Source organism: Podarcis melisellensis (assembly GCF_964234715.1).
Source record: "Podarcis melisellensis genome assembly, chromosome: 1".
Lineage (NCBI taxonomy): Eukaryota > Metazoa > Chordata > Lepidosauria > Squamata > Lacertidae > Podarcis > Podarcis melisellensis.
In genome coordinates, this window is record NC_138528.1 from 102,371,698 (window position 1) to 102,392,679 (window position 20,982).

The window sequence follows — 20,982 nt, forward strand, 5'->3', positions numbered from 1 at the left end:
TAATAAGGCCTTGCCAAATAATGTTTTTACCACCAATATGTCACTCTGATGAGAAGAAAGTTGTAAAGTAATATAAAATCAGCATCTATGATTGTGACTATTCCCTGCACATCTTTCTTCCAGAAGGCAACACTTTCCTGCTGTTTGCCAAGAAGTGTGCTTGTGAAATTACTATGGAGTCGACCAAGAATCATTCAGATAGCAAAAGCAGTGAGCAAATGAATCTTTTGGAGAAAGTAAAAGCTTGATTGAAGCAGTGAAAAGCAGGAAATGTGGCTGATAAGAGTGCACATTTTGAAAAGCAGTCATTTGAATGATAGGCTAAAGTCCAGCCTAGCCATTAAGCATGTAGCAATTAGGCATGAAAAAAACCTCCCTTTACAAAAATAGAGGCATCTGGAACCAGACACCCAGTTCCACTCATCTACATCACTGTATTGTAAATTTTGTGCAAGAATCAAAACACTGATAGGTAAGCATAACAAGCTCCAAAGAAGCCCACTATTCTGTCAAAAAGTAGTTTATTTTCACCTATTTGGACCTTAGTTTGAAAGGTATTAGGTATATTTGTGGCCTCTTTCTTGCTCACTTTTTAGTGGAGTGGGTTGTGTGCCTATATACAGGATGTGTTTCCCTTGTTTCGGGTTTTTTATACTTCATTTTTAATGTATGTATTACCTTGCCAGTTGCTTTGGGTCATTTTTCATGCAAAAGGCAACCAAAAACGAATTTTTTAAAAAATCTAGTTGACCACTGTGAAAACGGGAGGTTGGACTTGACAGTCCTATGGCTTAATCCAGCATGGCTCTTATGTTCTTACTCATCCATTATTGCTTTACGAGGGGGCAAAAGTCTCCCTCTTACACTCATCTGCCTACAAATAAGAAATCTTAGTAATGTAATCTCTGTTTTGAACCCTTACCCTGGACAATTTGAAATGCCATGAAACAATAGCAGAGAACAGCTGGCAGCTCCAAATTAGCAGCTCTTTGGGACAGGCCTGCTATTTTGGGGTCAACCATTATTCTCAGCAAGTATAATACTGTTTTACTGGATTTTATGTTGCACCTTGTTTTTAATGATACTCCTTTTATGTTGCATTTTTGTATATTGATTTTTAAATGTTAAAGATAAATCAATCAAATTGAAATAAATCAAATTGAATTTTTTACACCAGCTTTTTAAAAATATTGTGGTTCTGCAGAGGTTTGGTCAACTCAGGTCGTTAACATGCACAGAAAATTAATGTGCTGTAGAAAAAGTCACTTTTTAGATCCTTGATTATGCATTGCACAGCAACAATGATTTCTCTAAGTTGGGCACTGCATTTTTCTTGAGAAGAAAGACAACTACATTCCATCTATTTCAACTTTTAGCATTAAATCATCCAGGTTCAAGATTTGATTCTGTTGTTAGATCTATGCAGTGCCGAACACAGTAATGCAACATAATTAATGCAAATAATTAAGAAGGCTGCGTTCCAAGGTTAAGTGAAAGAATATAAGCAAGAGCTAGGGAACTATGTTGACACATACAATGGAAGCAATCAAGATGGAAGTTCCAGATGGAATCATTCATACAGGGCAGGAAACATGAAAGAGAACTTTATTCCTCACCTCCCATCAAACCTGTGCTTCAGGAAGTCAAACAGGGCTTTCTGCATCATGTCTGTCACCTTTCAGGGATGAGGAATATTGAGGAAGGATTGAGAACAGAGATAAAGAAGCCCGAGGTAAGAAAAGAGTTGGAAAGTAAAGACATTTGTGAACAGCCAATGCCCATTACATTGGCGTGAACATTTCAACTATGGGATACCCTCATTGGTCAGATCTCCTTCGACTGACAAATCCACTTTCTAACTATAAAGAAGGAATTAAATACATTGTCTCTTCCCAACATTTGCAAATGAGATACCCCAAAGCGAAAGCTCTGCTTCCCTCATAAATAAAAAGGATATTCACAACATTCCCCAAACTATGTTGGCAATATGCAGAAATGAGAAGGTTTCTACCCTTTAACCCCACAGTGCAAGATTCAATCTGAACAGGTTTTAAACTGCCCTGGGAGGGAGATCAAGATAAGAACATTAGTTTTATTATTTTAATTTTTAAAAACCATGTTCTCCAAGTTGTATTACTCATCGGCTTAAAGCAAGTGTTTCACTTTGCATATATTATTCTGTCCAAAGTAAAAGGCGGCATTTCTCCCCATAAGAGCAGGCAGAGTGATCAGATCAGGAAATAAAGCTGTGGGAACTGGTGGTCCACTTCTGGCAATCCAGATGTGAGCAATCGCCCCACTTTAGATTTTATAGATCTATGGTCCTACCAGGAATGTAGATAGAAATCCATAGGCCAGAACAGTGTGTTTTGGGTAATTAACCGTGTGCAGGTGGTTAATTGCTTATAGGGAACTGAGCCTGGTTCTCATTCAAAAGCAGCAGCAGCAGCACCCACCCATATTTGAATGGTTCGGGGAGGGGGGGAGCAGCAAAGAGGGTTGTGAAAGGCGGACCAAGCAAAGAGTTTAATAGTAACTAACGGGAATGTTTACCTCATAGCCTTTTAGCGAGGGGCCAACTAGTACAACAGGCCTCATGGAGGGTACTACATCGTAGGGTGGGATGTGTTCCGTCTAAAACAAGAATGGCATGTCCAATAAATGTATTGTCTTGAATGGATATTGTACGCTATTTCTACAGGGCACAAGGTGGGAGTTTGTATACTTACCACTTTCTGTTTCTGTTTTGCTGAAAGATCAATAAAGAAATAAATAAATATTACTTCGCTTAACCATGTAAAAAGTCATGCAGCATGCAAACTATGCGTTGCACAGCAATTCCATCTGATGGTAGCCAAAACAATTAGAAAAGCTAACAGTAATGAATGTGCACATCTCTTGACTTCCTTCTGAAGAAGCAGCATTGTTTAGTTTGATGAGTGCATTTCAGTTGCTCGTTCCATTCATGTTCACCCCAGGATCCCCAGTTCAGGATCCCACCCTCCACCACAATTCATCTAGAACCAAAGGGTTTCCTTCGCCTACCAAGAGTAGTAGTACTCTTCAAATCTCCTCTTAGTCACATGCAGTGATTTCCAGCGAGGCCGGCATCTCAATGACACAAGCCTAGGCTGTGGTGTGTTTGTGTGCGCACGCGCACATACACAATCACATGGGTCTCTCCCTCCCCCCAACAGCATGTCAGTAGCAAAGACTCATGCAGTTGGCTGAACCCACAAAGCAGAGGCATTTAGATGCAGCCCACAGCCATGTGACGATCTGCTCAGATACAAGCAGCCCCCACATTGCAAGGGCACTAGCACATACCATATAGTATAAAGCAAAATTCAGCTGCAAGCCTACTTCTCTAGGGCCTGCTTAGAAGTCAGTAAAAACATTTTCATTGGTCACAAGCCAACAAGGACCATTTTTACAACCAAAGTTTATTTTCACAGGCATTATTCAAAAGCAGCAACAGATCAAAAACAGCTATAAGATGTATCCTATGCAGAAAGCAAAACAGCTACAGTAACTGGTTTTTTTTCTTTACATATCCATTTTGATATACCTATTTCTCAAGTTAAAATTTATTATATTTACTCCTTATATACCGTAAGCTCGGCTCAAAAATCCTTCAAAGCTGCAATTAATTCAATATATGCAGCTGCTTTCTTCCATCACCCACAGTAACCCTATTAGCATGAATGCAGGTTTGAACTAGGATTGCACAATAGATGGTGTCCTGCCTCCACAATCAAAGTTACATTTAAAATTTAAGTGACTTCATTTTAACAGATATTAACACTCACCAGTGGACGTGGGTGTAGCCCGGAAAGTACCAGACACCATTTCTCCAAGGCTTGAAGAAGAATTCCCACTTGATTTCCTACATTGTGAAGAATCTCCATTTAATATGTTGAGCAATCAGAGGATGATACTCAACAGGGTTTCGATTTTATTAAAGAACACACAGACTTATCTGTCCATTCTTTCTCCCATAAGGGAAAAAGATACACTGAATAAATACGCATAAGGATAAGCGAAGAAGTTGATAAAATGAAGATTCCACATACAAACTATAATAAAATAACTACAAGGCAGAGAAATGCAATTATGCCCCCTTTAATCTCATCGTTTCCATACTCTCTGGTCAGTAAGTTACGTTTGTGGACAGATCATATTTCGATATTCTTCTAATTATTCAGTCACACACAATTCTCTACAAAGACTACCAAATCAGCCAATTTTCTTAGGCCCGAATTGTGTGGCAAAAGAACTGCACTGACTCTGAGAATTTCCCTCACTGCTCTGGAATTCTCTTTATGAATTCGTCATGACTTGCCTACACAAAGGTTATGCAGAGGTTGGGCTACATCAGGTCTTTCATGAGCATTCCTTCTGATTTGTTTGCGGGGTGATATGATAATAAGAAGAGAAAAAGAGTTTGGATTTGATATCCCGCTTTATCACTACCTTAAGGAGTCTCAAAGCAGCTAACATTCTCCTTTCCCTTCCTCCCCCACAACACTCTGTGAGGTGAGGCCGAGAGACTTCAGAGAAGTGCGACTAGCCCAAGCTCACCCAGCAGCTGCATGTGGAGGAGCAGAGACGCGAACCCAGTTCACCAGATTACAAGACTACCACTCTTAACCACTATACCATGCTGGCTCCCTCGTAATAAACCCTCATGATGATTTGCTTGAACGGTGTTTATACATCTTGCCTGGCATTTAGACTCTCGTTAACCCCCACATTTTCAGTGAATTTTCCTGCCACTTTCCAAACCGCAAAATGTCCATTCCTCACCTTGAGTAAACAAAGGCCACCCTGAGTAACTTACTGAAAAGGCGAAACCAGCTAATAACGCAAAGGCTGCACTCAGATTTGTCTATGAGTAAAAGAAGTGTTTTTATCTTACCCTCCATGAAAACGCCCTCTCTTCTGCTCCTGCTGGATCCTGATGTTTTCCAGCCTAAGTGGGCTTGGAATGAAGCCAATCTCGCAGCCTTCTTTAACTAATCTTCCTATCCACCAGTCATTGTTATATTTCTGTAACAAACGAGCACTTGATTTGAATCTTCCCATTTAATTGTGAACGCAGCTTATTTTGCGAGCTTCTTCCACTACCAGCATCCACTCACCATTCCGCAAAAGCACCTTGTGTACTCCTTATAGTAGCTACTATAGTCAGGAATGGGGAATCTGTGGCCGTCCAGATGCCCCACCATCCCTGCTGACCTCTGCCCATGCTGACTGGGACTGATGAGAGGTAGAGTCCAAGAACATATGGAGGCCACAGATTCCCTGTCTCTGTTCTAAATGGACTACCCAACAAGCATGATACGTATTAAGAAGAGAACAGGTAGCAAAATGTGGGCACTTTTCTAAAAAGGCAGATAGGGAGAACTGCTAGAAATGTGATAGGGTGCCTCTGTTTTTTTCTCTTCTTCCCTGCTAGTCCTACAACCCTAATCCAAAGATTCACGGACGCGTTAGATTTCCCTGTGCAGTGAGATTTTGACGTGAGGAAGATAGACAGACAGAAATTATTCACTTCCATCTGGAGGAGGTACCATCCTATTACGACAGTAGCTCCATCAGGATGGTACTATTCACTCTTCCCGATCCCTTGAATAAACTCTTAAGAACTTAAGGTGCTGGACCAGCATCCTGGTCTCACAATGGCCAACCACAGACAAGGGAGACCTGAGTGCCCCACTAATACTTCCCAGCACCTGGTACTCAGAAACATACTGCCTCTGACAGTGGAGGCAGAACATAGCCAAGTTAACATTGATAGTCTTATCCTCCATGAATTTTAATACAGGTTGACCAAGTGCAAATAAGGAAGTGTACACATATCTATAAATTTTAGCAGTGAATCTGTTGTGGAATCAAACTCACAGCATTTTGGTATGTGGATCATCTCCCCCCCCCCCCCAGATTAAACTTAGGTGAAACCTTTTGATTTTCACAAGAAATTAAACCTCACCCTTGTATAAATAATAAAGCTACTTTTTAAGAACAGTTTTTAAAAGTACAGTAAATAGCACCCAACAGGCATTTGAACAAACGCTCAAACTCCTTGAAAACCAAAGTTGGCAGCTCACCTGAAGCATTAATGGGGAGACTCCTGGATCCAGGTGCGTGTGTGTTGTTTGGGGCGGGGACAGAAGAGCAGAGCTCATCCTGCCATGGGGGTGGGGGTATCACTTGCTGTGTGAAGGTACTCCTGTACGAAGCATAAGCATACACCTGCTTTTGTTTGTTACCCATTTTCCATGCATAACTTCCAGTTTGCTGTCCAAGTCAAAGGGCAAAATGGCACCTCTTCCTGATCCATGTGCAATAGCCTGGACTGGAAGCTGAATCTTACTTCATTGTTACTATAAGCAGCCTCTGTTACACCTCAGGGCAGCAAGCTGCCTTAGGGCAAGCTGCATGGCACATACAGCTCTGTCTGCCAACCCTTCCCTGCTACTCTCCACCCCTTAGCACCGGCCACCTGAGGAGGCTGCCTCACTCTGCCTAATGGTAGGACTGGCCCTGACACTTTGCCTCCACATTCATCATTTTAACTGTGCTGCATGCAGATGTCAAGATATGCATCTGAGCTATGTTTCAAGGGCGCACAATGTGCATGCTCAAAATACGTGAGCTTATAAACCCAAGAGGGATCAAATTATATGTCTGCCCTAGCATTTTGATTCCTAGTCCAGGCCTAGCCACCTCCACCCCTGCAACCTGCCCACGTGTTCACCTGACACTATTATCCTCTCTTTGCCCCCACTTTCTTGCAACAGGGGAAAAAATGAATTCACGATGAGCAATGCAGAATGCAAATAATATAACTGCAGTGGAACAGGTTTGGAAAGCATATGTTGCTTGCTACTTATACTTACACAACAAAAGTGTGTGTTGGGGGGGATATTGGAAAAGACCGTGCAAATTAAAGAAGTAACAAAGGAAGGGTGAAAGGAAATGTCAGCAAGGAGGAAGAGCAGTGACCTAAGAGGCATTTGCGAGGCTCAGTACATAGGCAAGTCCTGGGATTGGATCGGAGATGCAGTTAGCAGTACAATACACACATTCATCAGTTGATAGGGTGGGTGTTTATGAGGGTGTTTCATGACATCTGGGAAGTGGGCTAGTAGATTATTGGTAAGCCTGTAAAAATGCTTATCCCGTGCCCAAAGTTGAGCTACAAAGATGCTTCGTGCTTAGCAAGGTTACTCCCATTACAAAGCACCTTCCATATGTTCTTCAAGGCATATCTGAATCTTCAGCGTAGGGGTAAGACGTACATTTCCCTCCTGTTGGTTGCTGAGCCTGGAATGTTTATGCATTGCCAATAATTGTTGTCACTTAATCTGTTTTGAAAGTGCATAATGTATGGTCCAACGGGTGACAGATGAGACATCTTGAATACAGAGAGGCATCCATTCTTGCTGACATTTCAAGCTTGTTGCCAAAGTGACCTTCCCAGAGGCCGAAGCTAGACATGAAACACAGTTGAGTGCGTATTTTCCCCTAAGACTTTCTTTTTTTAAAAAAACAAAAAACCCAGAAGTAGCCACAGGATGCTGTGAGTTTAATCAATGGAAAAGGTGGGAAGGGGTTGTTCACTCAACCATTTTTCCATCTCCCCAATTCTGTCCCTAGTTTCTTTTCCACCTTGAGGGAGATATATGGGTGAATATTGCTCGAACGCATAAAATAATTTCCAGCTCAATGTCATGTCCAGCTCTAACAGAACTTATATCCTATTAAAAACAATCATGCAGATAAAGTCTCTACTGTAGAGCACTGAGCTGAACACCTTTAAGATGAGACTAGTCATTTAATGAAGAGTTACAGCTGTCCTTAATGGTGTCATAGGCAGCATGGCAATGGGTGCATAATTGTGCAGTAACTTCTCCCCTACTCACATCCCATTCCCAATAAGAAAAGGCACTTTCCCCATATAATTATAGCGGACTCGTAAACTGAAAATTCACACAAGGTTGAGATCCCAAGATAAGAAGAGCATTGCTGGATCAGACCAAAAGCCTATCTAATCCAGTCTTTGATTCTCACAGGGGCCAGCATGTGCCCAGTGGAAGCCCACAAGAACGATGGGAGCACAATGGCACTCTCCCTACTCATGTACTTCAGCAAGTGATATTCAGAAGCATACCACATTTCATAGGAAGAATTGGACACAACCATCACAACTACTAGCCACAGATAAGCCTTACCATCCATAAATAACACTAAGCATGCTAACGTGAAAGTTAACTCCATCAAAACAAGACACATTTCAAAGAGGACATAAGATGGGTATGTTGATGTGAAACATACCATTATCTGTCTTTCAGAGATCTAACTTGTGGAACAAAGTTTGTCCCCCTGCCAAAGTAGACTTTACCATCTCCATGCTCCCACCAAGTATTTTGCCCCCTCTTGTGCCTTCACTGGATGATGCATGCATCGCACGTGACCTCCTTCATTCCAAGAGTGGGGAGTTGAAAATAGGTAGTTAAGGCAGAGATTTGCTGTAGGAAATTCCACATAAACACACATAGGATCATGTTTTAAGTCTAGGAATGGGGAACTTATGCCCCTCCATACATTGTTGGACTACAACTCTCATCCTCTCTTCCCACTGCTGATGTTGGTTGAGGCTGATGGAAGTTGTTGGTGTCAAACAACTGGAGGGGCACAGGTTCTCTGCCCCGGATATAAGTGATATAAATTTGTACCTTGGAATACAAGTATATATAAAAATTGGGAAATCACTGGGAAGCTGTAGGAAGAGATGGAGTCAGAATTCCTATTAAAGAAAGTCTTGGGCTGTCCCCCAGTAGCAGGAGAGATGGGTCTTCTATAACACAAATATTCTAGCACTGTTATAGCAAATGCTACACTTTATGAGTGATAATTAAAATGGAAGCATATATATATATACGTGTGTGTCTGTGTGTATGTTTGTGTGTTCATGAAATACATTGGCTGAACAGTGTTGTGTATGGGACATAGCGCAGCTGAGATTCAGCTTGCAGTTTGGTAACTCACTAGCATGCAGATCGCAAGAAGCAGACAACCCACCACCTCAGAAGGAAATTGTCTGGTATCACTTAGACACCCAGAAGGACATGACACCAAAGCCCAATTCATTCATTAACCTTTGTGGCCTGATAGCTGCCAAAAAGTGAAAAAGTCCCACAGTATATTCCTTTAACTCCTATTTAAGGTTTGCTAAACACACCTCTGCTTTTAAACAAGCATGAATTAACATAAGCCTCCCTGGGTCTCGGTGTTGGTTCACTGGTCTAGAATTCAAGTTGTCCCAACAGGTACCCTTGGTCCTTTTTAAAATTTTGATCAGGGTGAATTATCCTGGGTGTCACACTCTCTAATCAACTATATGCTCCATGCGATGCTGGCTGCTTTTCAGCATCAGTTTTGTATCTTGCATGGCTCAAAGCTAACTGTTCAGGCTCAAGCTATTGGCAGATAAGAAGAGTAATTACATTGTGTAGTTACCTCTTTAATGTGTAGAAAATCCTTAGCATCAAAAGAGATGGCAGTGCTTGGTACAGGAACATCTTCATCCAGTGCTCCACAGTAGCTCACATTAGTCTTAACGGCAAATGCTACAGGCTTTGACTAGGAAGAGAAACACAGTTCTGTAAAACAGGGGCAGGAATGAGAAAGTGACCAGTCATGCAAAGCCGATGGAACAAGGGAAAGGGGGCTCCCTGAGTACCAGGAGACTCGTGTTCTGTAAAGCAGAGGCAAAAGCTCAGATAACAAAGTTCCAAAGTGTTCTCCAACCAATGCTGGTTTGAGACATACACAGACAGCCAAAAATCCTCACACTGAGGCTGAATTTGTAGTGTGAGTATTGTACCGAATGAGACCATGTTTTACCCAAACAACGAAAAACTGAGCTTGCTTTATGTTGCACAAGATTACTTGCATTTCAAAAAGAAACTGGCAAGCTAGCACATGGCTAGTTTAGTAGCTATTAGATAGTTTTGAAGGCTCCTGCTCCTTCCCCACTTTCAACTCTTCTTCTAGGTAATCCAATAATATCTGGCACCCGAATGGCCATATATTTTTCTTGGTCCATAATTCAGTTGCTTTAATTGTATGGCATCCCAGCCTGACGGACCAAGGAACAGGAAACTGTCTGGAATGTACAGTGAGTTAATTTGCCCCCACATAAACTGAACCTATTTTATCTGGTGATTCCCCTCCTAGGTTTGCTGTATTTGCTTTCATCCCTAAACAAACTAGCTTTTAACTAGATATTAAATCACTCAGAAATTAAGTTTTCCGTCTCTAGGGCTGCCAAGGCAACAGCATCCTGGATCAGGATGATGCTCTTTTTTTAGTTTAATTTCAAATACATAAAGTGGGGGGAGGCAAAGCCTATAGGTGCAAGAAGTATCTTTTGACAAACTGGTTTTCACATGCCTTAACATATTTTGGCATCTGTGATCCTCCTCAGGGGAAGAGCACAGATGTTTGAAATTTGAATTAGAAAAACAGCTTGCCAAAAACAAAAAGCTCTTCTTGCCTCATCGCCTATTCTTCATTTTTATGCTATGCGGTGTAGCCCTCCGTCTGGTTGCAGTTAATTTAAAATAGACCCTATAGCTGCAAAACTGCAAGAAAACTGCAAAAATATATTTCAGTAATTTGCACATTAATGCAGTTCCCCCTATATTTCCAATAGGGGTAGATACCAGGAATAGGGGGCTATTACCAGTTACATGTTCACAGTGGGCTGGTACAAAAATAGCATTTCCCACCCTGCATGACTGTGAAGAGAAGTTTGGAATCTTCCATGGCTGCTTTACAGCCCCTCCAGAAGACCTGCTAATTGAGCATTCATCCTGATCTGCATGCACAAAGCTGAAGTGGAAGTTAAATTATATCCTGTCTTTATTCAGCATTCGTCTTAATTTGGTTGCAGCAAGGTTATACTACAATAAACATTCTACCTGCATTTACCCTGATTTGCTTGCAGGGGTGTTTATTCGTCTTTCCATTAAGTCATTCATTCACCCCACACTTTTCACTGCATTCCTCCCCCCCCCAGCTTCTTCTTTTAAGCATATTTGTTGTGCTATGGAGAAAGAGACCTTTAATCCCCTTTAACTGCACAAACCAGGACCAACTGCAATTACTTTTAACTATGATCTGTTGAATCATAGTTAAGATCAACTATAGTTTAGGACAGGGATGCAATGCTAAACTAGGGTCAATCTAAAATGGACATGGGAATTTCTGATCTCGTCACAGTTGTGCCAAATAAGGGGTGAAGGAGAAAATGAGTCAGAGGCTCACTGCAGCTTGCCCTTGTAACATTAAACAATTAGCATTATGTGTTCACCCTGCCCTTGGCTCCCCCATCCAGCAGGCGTCCGGCAGAGGAGGAGGTTGATCGGGCACCTGGGATGACGCACCCAGGGGCAGGGCGAACTGTCCATAGGGGTGGGGTGAGCTGCCCATGGGGGCAGGGTGAGGGCAGGGCGAGCAGCCCTTAGGGGCGGGGTGCACCGCGGTGCCTCTGGAGTCTGCGTGCCTCCTCCCACTCAGCTGCCCTACAGCTGGGGGGGGGAGGCGGCGGGCAGCACAGAGCCTGTGCACGTCCAAGCCATTGTGTCTCTCCCAGGAGAGACGCATGGCTCGGGTGCACTGCAGAACCCACAGTGAGTGCTGTCCACCATTTTGTCACACACACTCCAGTGGTGACACTCAGGACAGTCTGCTCCCACCGCACCTCCCTTCCTCCGCACCTGTTGGCATATCCTTTTTATGAGAGGGGTTGGGAAAGGGGGGAAAGAAGTTAAGGAAAGAAAGAGAAACACCTTTGCTCTTTCAAGCTGAATAGCCGCCTGCTGTTCTCTTTCCTGACGGATTGCTTCCCTGTCCTCTTCGAGAGATACATCAGAATCTGATGGTCTGCTTGTGTACGAATCTGCTGATCCCTAAAAAGAAAAGGACGCTATTAACAAAAATGATGGATGGAGTTCCGAAAGATGCCAAATATGCAGGGGGGGGGAATCACCCAAGGTCATAGATTTATTTTTAAACACATTTGAGCTTTATGTTTTATTTACTATTTTGACAAAAAAAAAAAACCTTTGCAGATTTTTATTGCAACAGAGTGGCTTTTTTTACTGTTGTTTTCTTTCTCTTTTCAGGCAACAAATTCAAACACAGAAAATATATGTTTAAGAAATGGTGGGTCTTTTGTTTTTGCTTTTTTGTGATTTTTCATATAAGCATCATAAATCAGGTAGCACTGCACACATCACAGCAACTTATTACAAGAGTGAAACCTTGTTAGGTTGTTTACAATGGAAATCACCCTTCTCTTGAAAATGTAGTGTCAAATTTAATCAGAGCATAGCAGGAACCAATAAAATTCACTTCTCTGAGTAAATTGTATTATTTGTGTATTTCACATGCAGTGTAATCCAGTGCATGTTAGCTCAGTGAGGCTTATAGCCTGTGAAGTGTGTTTAAGCACTGCAGTCAGACAGTAAGGGGACTCAGAAATTTCCCTTTCTTCACTTGTGGCACCAAAATGTTTAGTCAAGTTGCTAACAATTTTGCAACCCACACTAACCAAAAACAACAACAAAAACCCTCCACCATTTGTAACAGCAGGTCACACTAAACCATGGTTTACCCCAACAGGAAAGAATCTAGGCAACAGCTTCAGCTTGCATGATCCTCCTTCCTCCTCTAGCATAGCCACAAGAAGTTTGGAAGCTTTCACTTCTGGTTCAGACGTGAAAACCATCTATCAGAATTAGTCCATTTTAAGTATGATGCAAATAGCATGACTAGAATCCTCACAACATTGTTTCCCATCAGTTCCTTAAAATGTAATTGCTGAAGCCCTAAAATATGGTGCTTCTTGAGCTTATGTGTCGAATGTCTTACGTTTTTATGATGTTGTTGATGCTTTATTGCAAGTTTTTTAAAAATATTTATTGTATTTGAAGGGTGAGGTATAAATACTCAGAATATTTTGATCCATAGCCACAATGGGTTCCTTTCACCTTGCTTAGTTCTTTTACTTTCAATGTATACAGCAAATTCCTTACACATATAGAATGGTAGCATTATTTCTACATTATTATTATTATTATTATTATTATTATTATTATTATTATTATTATTATTAGTGCTGTTGCTGTACATCAAGAGTTACAATCCTGTTACCCAGAAACTGGCAATTCCAAAGAGGCATTGCATTTTTACAGCAAATTTCAAATCGAACATGACAGAAAAGAACGAAGTGGAAAATACATATTCTAAAAAAAGAAGATAATGACTCAACAGAGTTCATTTTAAAGAAGTCCATTTAAAACCACTCTTCTCACTGCTGTGATAAGCAGTGTTATATGTTTATTCCAAAGCGAAGTAATCAAAATCCTTTTTTTAAAGCATGACGCTGACTAACTGGCATCCCTGAAGCTATGCAAAAGGAGAATATATATATATATATATATATATATATATATATATATATATATATATATATATAATGAGTCAGCAGCAGCAAACAGAACGTCCCGCAGCCAAATCACCCCTTGAAGCCTATTCAAGCAGGGGGTGTAAAAATAACCTCCAAGTAACTTTATGGGCCCCCTCTAAGTTGGAATGCAGAAATCATGGACTCTTATATGCTTGTCCCTTGCACTGGCAGCCAGGACGGCATATGGCAGCAACTCCAGAGCATGGCATGGCCAACACTACATCAACCCACATTTTAGTTCATTTTTTCTTAACTGCCTTGTTACACTGAACTGATTGTTGTGATGGGTTAAGAATGGGACACATCAATGCCAGTTTCCAAAGCAAAACGTTTTTAGCAGGGAGTGTGGAATAGCTGGCACTGGGTTCAGTACCTTGTGCAGTCCCATGGATGCTAAGAATGATCATATATATATATATATATATAATTTCCATACCGGCATTCATCCTAGGATCACAGGGCCATTCACAATAAATGATGCAAGTTCTTGAATCAGTCAGATTTAAAAGGTACATTAGGAGGTTGTAGCACAAACAGATTTAAATAATTACTCAGATCAGAGAAGATGTTACATCAACGTTGGTTGGACGGCAAAACAGCTTCAAAGAATCCATCATGAATCCATACATAAAATAAGTTTAGTTCTGTCACCTTTACATAAACTGGGACTGTAGTTTCTATATCCTACAATGGGTATTAATTAACTCAGCGATGATAGGGTGCTTATTTTATCCTCAATTACAGCTGTTCTGAATGGCTACGGGGCTTCTTTTTTTTTTGTATATGTTTAAGTTTTAGTGAAATTTACACAGACTCCTTTGTGTGTTTCACACCTATCTGCTCATATAACAATTCATACATTTGATGAAGCTGACCCTAATCCACGCAAGATTATGCCATAATGAATTTGATACAGTGTCACAGGACTCTTCGTCATTTTTGATGTTACAGATGAACATGACAACCCCTCTGAAAATTTGCAGAATTGTTAGCTTACTCCATAGAACAAAAAAAAATTAGCAAATACCTACACCTATTTTTCTCTGGAACTCGCTGTCTGTGGGCAATGATCCTGTGACCCCCCCCAAAAAGCCGAAAGACCTCCTATTTTGCACATGCAATAGGTGCATTCACGTGTATTTTAAAGAGAACTAACAGCGCAATCATAACCATAGAACTTTATGCTTCAACACTCCATTATGTTTGAAAAAGGCTCACAACTTTAATAGCCCTGATTGTATGGACAATGTTCACAACAGCACCGATGGCTACAAATGCTAGTGTGGATACTCTTTGGGCCTATCCAAGCATCCTTTTTTAAAAAATATTGCAAATCTATGATGGTTTGTTATCTTGATCGTATTGGCATGCTCACAAGTACTCCCAGTATGAACGCCATTTGTGCTGTAAAAGGTTTTAGGGTGGTCACACTGCTTCACTTTCTATCAGTGCATATCCCATAACATCCTGATGAAATCCAGTAACTTTTTACACTACATATGTTCTGGTTTATTTTTGTGCTACTTTTGCTGCGCTATAGCCCATCTGGACAGCAATAATGTGGTAGCATTGGGGAAACATCGCAGAACAAACTGCAGCAGAATAAATCCATCACTAATGCCTGATTGTTGCAGAATACACCCACAATGCTCTGGAGGAGCATCCATCCATATAGTGATCCATCCTCAAACCTATGGAATGTAGCCACAACAAAGCAGTTTTCAGCAAGTGGAGCTGTAAGGTCTGAACTGGGCCTCTGACACAGGAGGAGCACGTAACACAATACACATCCAGTGAGTATACACTGCTTGTTGCCATAAGGTAATGTTTGATTGAACAAGATGTCACTGTGCATACCCTCAAAATAAGCATATGGTTTTTTTAAAAGCCAATTCCTTCTCTCTCTCTCTATTAAGTATATCATACTCATTGTCTGAAGAAGTAAGAATAATAAAAAAAGCATCATGCTGTAAAATAATTAGGCTTCCAAATACAGAATAGACATTTATGTATACGTAACAGAGCTCTGGAACTGTGAATATAGGGACCGAATGGGTTCCAAAGATAACAGCTGATTAATTAATGTCCATAAAGCACTTTGAAGATGTAGAGGCCTATAAAAATGCCAGAGATTACTGCTACTATTTTACAGGCTACCTACACTCAACAGCAGCCAAAAGAAAAATTATGGCCTGCGGGCAATAAATCAAAGGGCATAATAAACACATAGTATATATATATTGTGCAGGAACGGTGGCTTTCTTCTTGGCTACTGCTACACTATTTATACAATACTGCATTAGGAGCATATTGGAAGATTTCCCAAGTCAACCATGGCCTCTGAATTCTACCCCCACTCTCTGCCCCATGCCTAATGCCTAATGCAGAGATTCTAAGTCACCAGAGAAAGGAACAGAGCTGTGTGCCTAGTTATAGGTCAAGTAATTGTGTCTCTCCAGTTCAGGCTTTTACTTGGAGCAAGAGAACTTACTAGACAACAGAGCAGCATTATCTTGTTCTGTATCCTTATTCTCGGAAAACTGCTAAAGGCACTTTCTTCTCTTTCCAAGAATAGGCAGGCCTCCCCAATCACAGTGTGTAATAAAGTCTGCAAGCTGCTGAAAGGTAAATCTGAGGCTTTAAAAATAATAATCAGTCCAAGTAGTGAAAGCAACTGCTTTCTGAGATAACTTGCCAGTATGAGATTTGGAATAATAGTAATAATAATAATACTGTAATAATAATAATGACGATGGAAGAGTTCCACCTTTGAAAAGCCACAATACTCTGCCATGCCAACATTAACTCAAATGTAGGATTTATACATTAAGGTCCAGCAGCTCCCTTTGTGACACTTACTGCACAACATACTCTGTTTTTCTAAAGCTTTGCCACCTGACTCTCAGTAGCAAATTAATGCATATAATTATTGGGAGTCTTAAGCCCGATCAGATTCAAGATGCAAAAGTATAAAATAAAAAACCTGGGACCCTTCTGGAGGCGCCCATTTCTCCCAGTCCATTGCCACTGAGAGTGTTCATTTTGTCAAACAGACATTTCACACCTCTTCCCATAATATCGCCAACTCTCCAAACAGACAATCTGGCTTTCTCTTGCTGTGTTTAATCTCACCATCTGCGGAGAACACGTTTGAAAGAGTGGCAACTTCTTAAACAAAACGTGCAGAAGAACACTGCGTCAACGACATGTAAGGACAAGGAAGTACCTCCATAAACTGGAGAAAAGAAAGATGCTTTTCCTACATTCCCGATGGACTAAGGGAAGAATTCAACATTGTGCTGTAACACACATTTCATCTGTTCAAGCATTTGTGCTTGCCCAGTGGAACCATTGCCCCTTTCCTCCCCCTACACACTGTTCAGGGGGTTCATCCAATCCACTCCACAAAGAGCCAAGTTTCAGGGGGGCATGGGGGAAGGATGGGGGAAGCCCCATTACGCTCGTGGAAGTTCTTGCACAGGTCTCTATTAATTGGACCAGCTAGTTGAATCTGGCTCATAGTTATATTTGTATACCTGAGACAGTATAGCAGCTCCATTCTTAATACCAGCTATACCCTGTGCTAATAATGCACTTGTTTTAATTTGTTTGTTCGTTGGTTTTTCTCAGAATTTCTGCTTTCGGAATTCTTACCTCCTCTCCTCCCCAAAAAGGAAACTTCAAAAAGTTAGAATGTTTCACATCTCTTCCTCATAAGTTAACTAGACAAAATCACACAACAAAATGTTTCACATTGCTGTGAAAAGGCATCGTCTTCTTTTTGCAAAAATCAGCTACTTGGTGTAGTCTCAAGAAGCACAGCATTTCTGAGATGCTGTGTCAGATACTAATCAAGAATACTGTGTCAGCTACATTACAGACCCCTGGGATGGGTGGAAATCAAAGACTTCTACCTCAATCAACCTGAAATGCAATAGTTTTGATTTCCACATTTTTGTGCAACCTTGCTTATTCTTCCAAATTTAACTGGTTGGAACTCCATGAAGTATGCATTTTAGGAAGACTCAAACTTGAGGCATCAAACTAAGCAACACCCCCTCCCCATATATATTTGCAACTTGGCCTTCCCTTTTTTCATAAATGTTCATCACGAATGACCACCTAAGCGGAATGACTTGCTGCCATCGTTATGAATTTGCAAACAGTGTTAGTGACAGCAAAACAGCATCCCTTCCTTTCTTGCAATCTGGCTCAAAGGGAAAACACAAGAGCAACCAACTTATTTCAAATGCTTTCTGTGATGACAATTTAATTCCAAACTTGATGCAACTGCTGTCTCATTTACAAAATCTACCAAACAGTTTTTTGTCCAAATCCAGTTATTAGCTAGATACAGAAAATTAAGATGCAAACCAAGATGGGGGTACGGAGTAGAGGTAGGTAGGAAGGGACGAAGGAAGGAAGGTTGGTTGGTTCAGTGCAAAAAAGAAAGCAAATATAGAAATGGTTGTTGTCATCTTTACCTATAAATTCAAAACCATTTTGCGTGGACTGCTGCAGAGTAATAATCAGATATTAGAGCGGGCAAGCCTATTTCTGTGAACATAAAATTGTGCAACCTTTTGCAGAATCTCCTGTGGATTAAAATGCTTTCCATTGGGAGGGAAGCAACACTGTGGCAGCAAACTCCACTCCTGGCTTACACACATTAATTAAAACATCAGGACAGAGCCTTTTCATGCATGCAGCTAAACACAATGGAGAGCCCACTCCATGCAGTTGAGAACACTGTGATGAAGGCTCTCTTCAAGGGTGCCAGCTCCTGGGGGCAGAGGCACTTTCCCTCCCCAGAGGTTTCCCCCCTCAATATCCAGTCTCCTCGATATCCAGTGGTAATGTCAGCCCCTTCAAGCCGGTACCAATGGCTTTCATCATATGTTCTAACAAATGTGTGTACATTGGAGGTCTAGCACCAAGGAGTTACCGCCTACCCTGTCCCTCAGCTGCAAGCTTTCCTTCTTCCCCAACTTTCAATGTCCAAAAAGGGTTTGTTAGCATTTGAACCCTGATAATAAGTCTGCTTTCTTGTAGGAGAGATGCTACAGATCCAAAAGTGGAGCCGTGTTGGCACCTGTCTGTCTCGAGAGACAGTGGAGTGTGTCTCTGGGGGTGAAGTCAAACCATTGTGTTAGCAGCACCAAAGCGACCTCCCCAGGGCACAAGCCTGGGCAGTGTGTACTTGAGGTTCTGGGTTGCCCAAACAAGGCCCCGCTCTCGACCTTGCTGATGTGGTCCAAAGGAAAGTAGAGAAATGTATCTGGCATCAGCTTGGCTGCAGGAGTTGCTGGAAGGAGGCCTCTCTGATTCAGTTGTGGAACAAAAACAAACTTCAATGGATTTTGAGGCAGAGCTGGATGCTATTATGAAGATTAACATTTGTATATGGACAACTAAAACGTTAGTTGAGCCTGCAATGGGCTGGCTGAATAGCACTGCAATATCTTAGGGGCAAGTGTACCTTACAACTACGTTTGCTGAGGTCTGAAGCCATCTGAGTTGACTTTGGGGCATTCAAAACTACAATAAAAAAGCAAGACAGGGGAACTGTGTCCCAATAGCAATTCCATTGGTACAATACTGGGAATGTTTTCTTGCTTAAGTGTTTTCTTTCTCTGTTGATTTGTACCATGTTTTAAAATAATTTCTATGACCTTTCCTAGCTGGGATCTTTCCTTCCCATCAAATTTTCATGTGGAAACTTTATTCTAGTGAGTTCATCCTTACTGAGTTATTACCTGAATGAAGGTACATTGGGTTCCTGAAGTACGCCTCAAACAAATAGTCCTCTCAGTGCAACAAGCCCTTGTATATCTTAGTCCTTATACATATTTCTCTTCTGAAACCAAAGTTTTCTTAGTGGATTTCCTATATGATCGCCCACCTCTTACATTAGAGATCTGCTTGATGCTCACCAGCCGACCACTGGTTCTAGCCCCAGCAACAACAGGCCCAGTGCCAGCACAGATGGTTCAGTGGTTACTAGTCATAAAAGACACCAAAGAGTATCCAAAATCACTTTTCTTTGGTGAGTCTAAAAGTGGTTTCATAGACATTTCTAGACGAAGCATGAAAAGAGCTGATGAGCCTACTAAAACAGCCAACAACAGCCAACATTCCCATTAACACAAGAGTTTAAAAAGCCGATTTTTAGAATAGTACACAACTATAGAAAGAAATGTGTCTATTATTAGCATTCGGTGTCAACTACCCGAGTGGATTTATTCCATAGGAACTTCTGACGGGTGGAAAATCATTGCTGGGGTGAGGGGGTGGGGGTGGAATCTTCCTATTGAAATGTGTTCATTCGTGATTAAAATCGGGCACTTAAATGCATTCATTTCATGTACATCTGGATAATTCTTCCAGCTGTCAGCAGACAAGATGAGAATGTTAAATTGCTATCAAGGAAAGGGGCTGAGGAAGGAAAGACTGTCTTTTAAGAATCCACGGGGACTCCATTATCACGGCGGGCCCTGCCCTTCAACAGGGCAAAACCATCTGACTTAGGCAGCATCATGTAGGAAGGAAGACTGATGTCTGAATAAGGCATAAAAGTGTGGGGTCTGGCTGGGTGGTGAGACATTTGGAATTAAAATGTATTGGACTGACACTTATCATCTACAGCCATACAAGCTGTATTCACAGATGCTGACCAGCCTTGGCTAAAAGGTAAAGGTAAAGGGACCCCTGACTGTTAGGTCCAGTCGCGGCCAACTCTAGGGCTGCGGCACTCATCTCGCTTTATTGACCTAGGGAGCCGGCGTGCAGCTTCTGGGTCATGACTAAGCCGCTTCTGGTAAACCAGAGCAGCGCATGGAAACGCCGTTTACCTTCCCGCTGGAGCGGTCCCTATTTATCTACTTGCACTTTGACATGCTTTTGAACTGCTAGGTGGGCAGAAGCAGGGACCGAGCAACGGCAGCTCAACCCGTCGCGGGGATTCGAATCGCTGACCTTCTGATCAGCAAGTCCTAGGCTCTGTGCTAGTCAGCCCAATACAGTATTTGGAGTTGCCAGGCTCCCCAACTCTCCCCAGCAGTCATATATGACACGTGCAGAAGCTAGGCTGGGCAATGCTCAGGAGATACCAGCTATCCTGCTCTTATCCTTCCCATCTTTCAGTCCTCTGGAAACAGAGTCACTCCCTCACCTCATGCTGTGTTGAGACACACTTAGGTGCCTCTTGTCACCTCTGAGTGCCTGCCCGTCTAAGGGGAACAACCATGGGACTAAGGAAGGAAACTGCCATTCTCTCACCCCATGGCCTTTCCGGTGGACTTTCCGGTCCACAGCCTTTACATCACTGTTAAGAGGCCATCGAAAAACATTTAGGTAATATTCAGCATTACCTTTTTATTCCACTTACTGTATAGCCGTTTCTGCAGTTCCTTCGCTTCACGCTGGAAAATATCACCAAA

The 20,982-nt window shown here is 41.7% G+C and overlaps 1 protein-coding gene across 3 annotated transcripts in view; it reads right to left on the reverse strand.

The window, feature by feature from the left end:
• CACNB4 (calcium voltage-gated channel auxiliary subunit beta 4) overlaps positions 1-20,982 on the reverse strand; it is a 124,749-nt gene that overhangs the window by 18,612 nt on the left and 85,155 nt on the right. For all 3 annotated transcript variants that reach the window (XR_014172625.1, XM_081929172.1, XM_081929173.1), the window contains 7 exons: positions 11,862-11,981; positions 9,526-9,648; positions 4,919-5,049; positions 3,810-3,886; positions 2,730-2,749; positions 2,554-2,634; positions 1,617-1,675 (listed from right to left, as the gene is read on the reverse strand). Coding sequence is in view for 2 of the 3 variants with exons in the window: in XM_081929172.1 (XP_081785298.1) it covers positions 1,617-1,675; positions 2,554-2,634; positions 2,730-2,749; positions 3,810-3,886; positions 4,919-5,049; positions 9,526-9,648; positions 11,862-11,981 (611 nt within the window). In the remaining variant the exon portion in view is untranslated. The remainder of the gene's footprint in view (positions 1-1,616; positions 1,676-2,553; positions 2,635-2,729; positions 2,750-3,809; positions 3,887-4,918; positions 5,050-9,525; positions 9,649-11,861; positions 11,982-20,982) is intronic.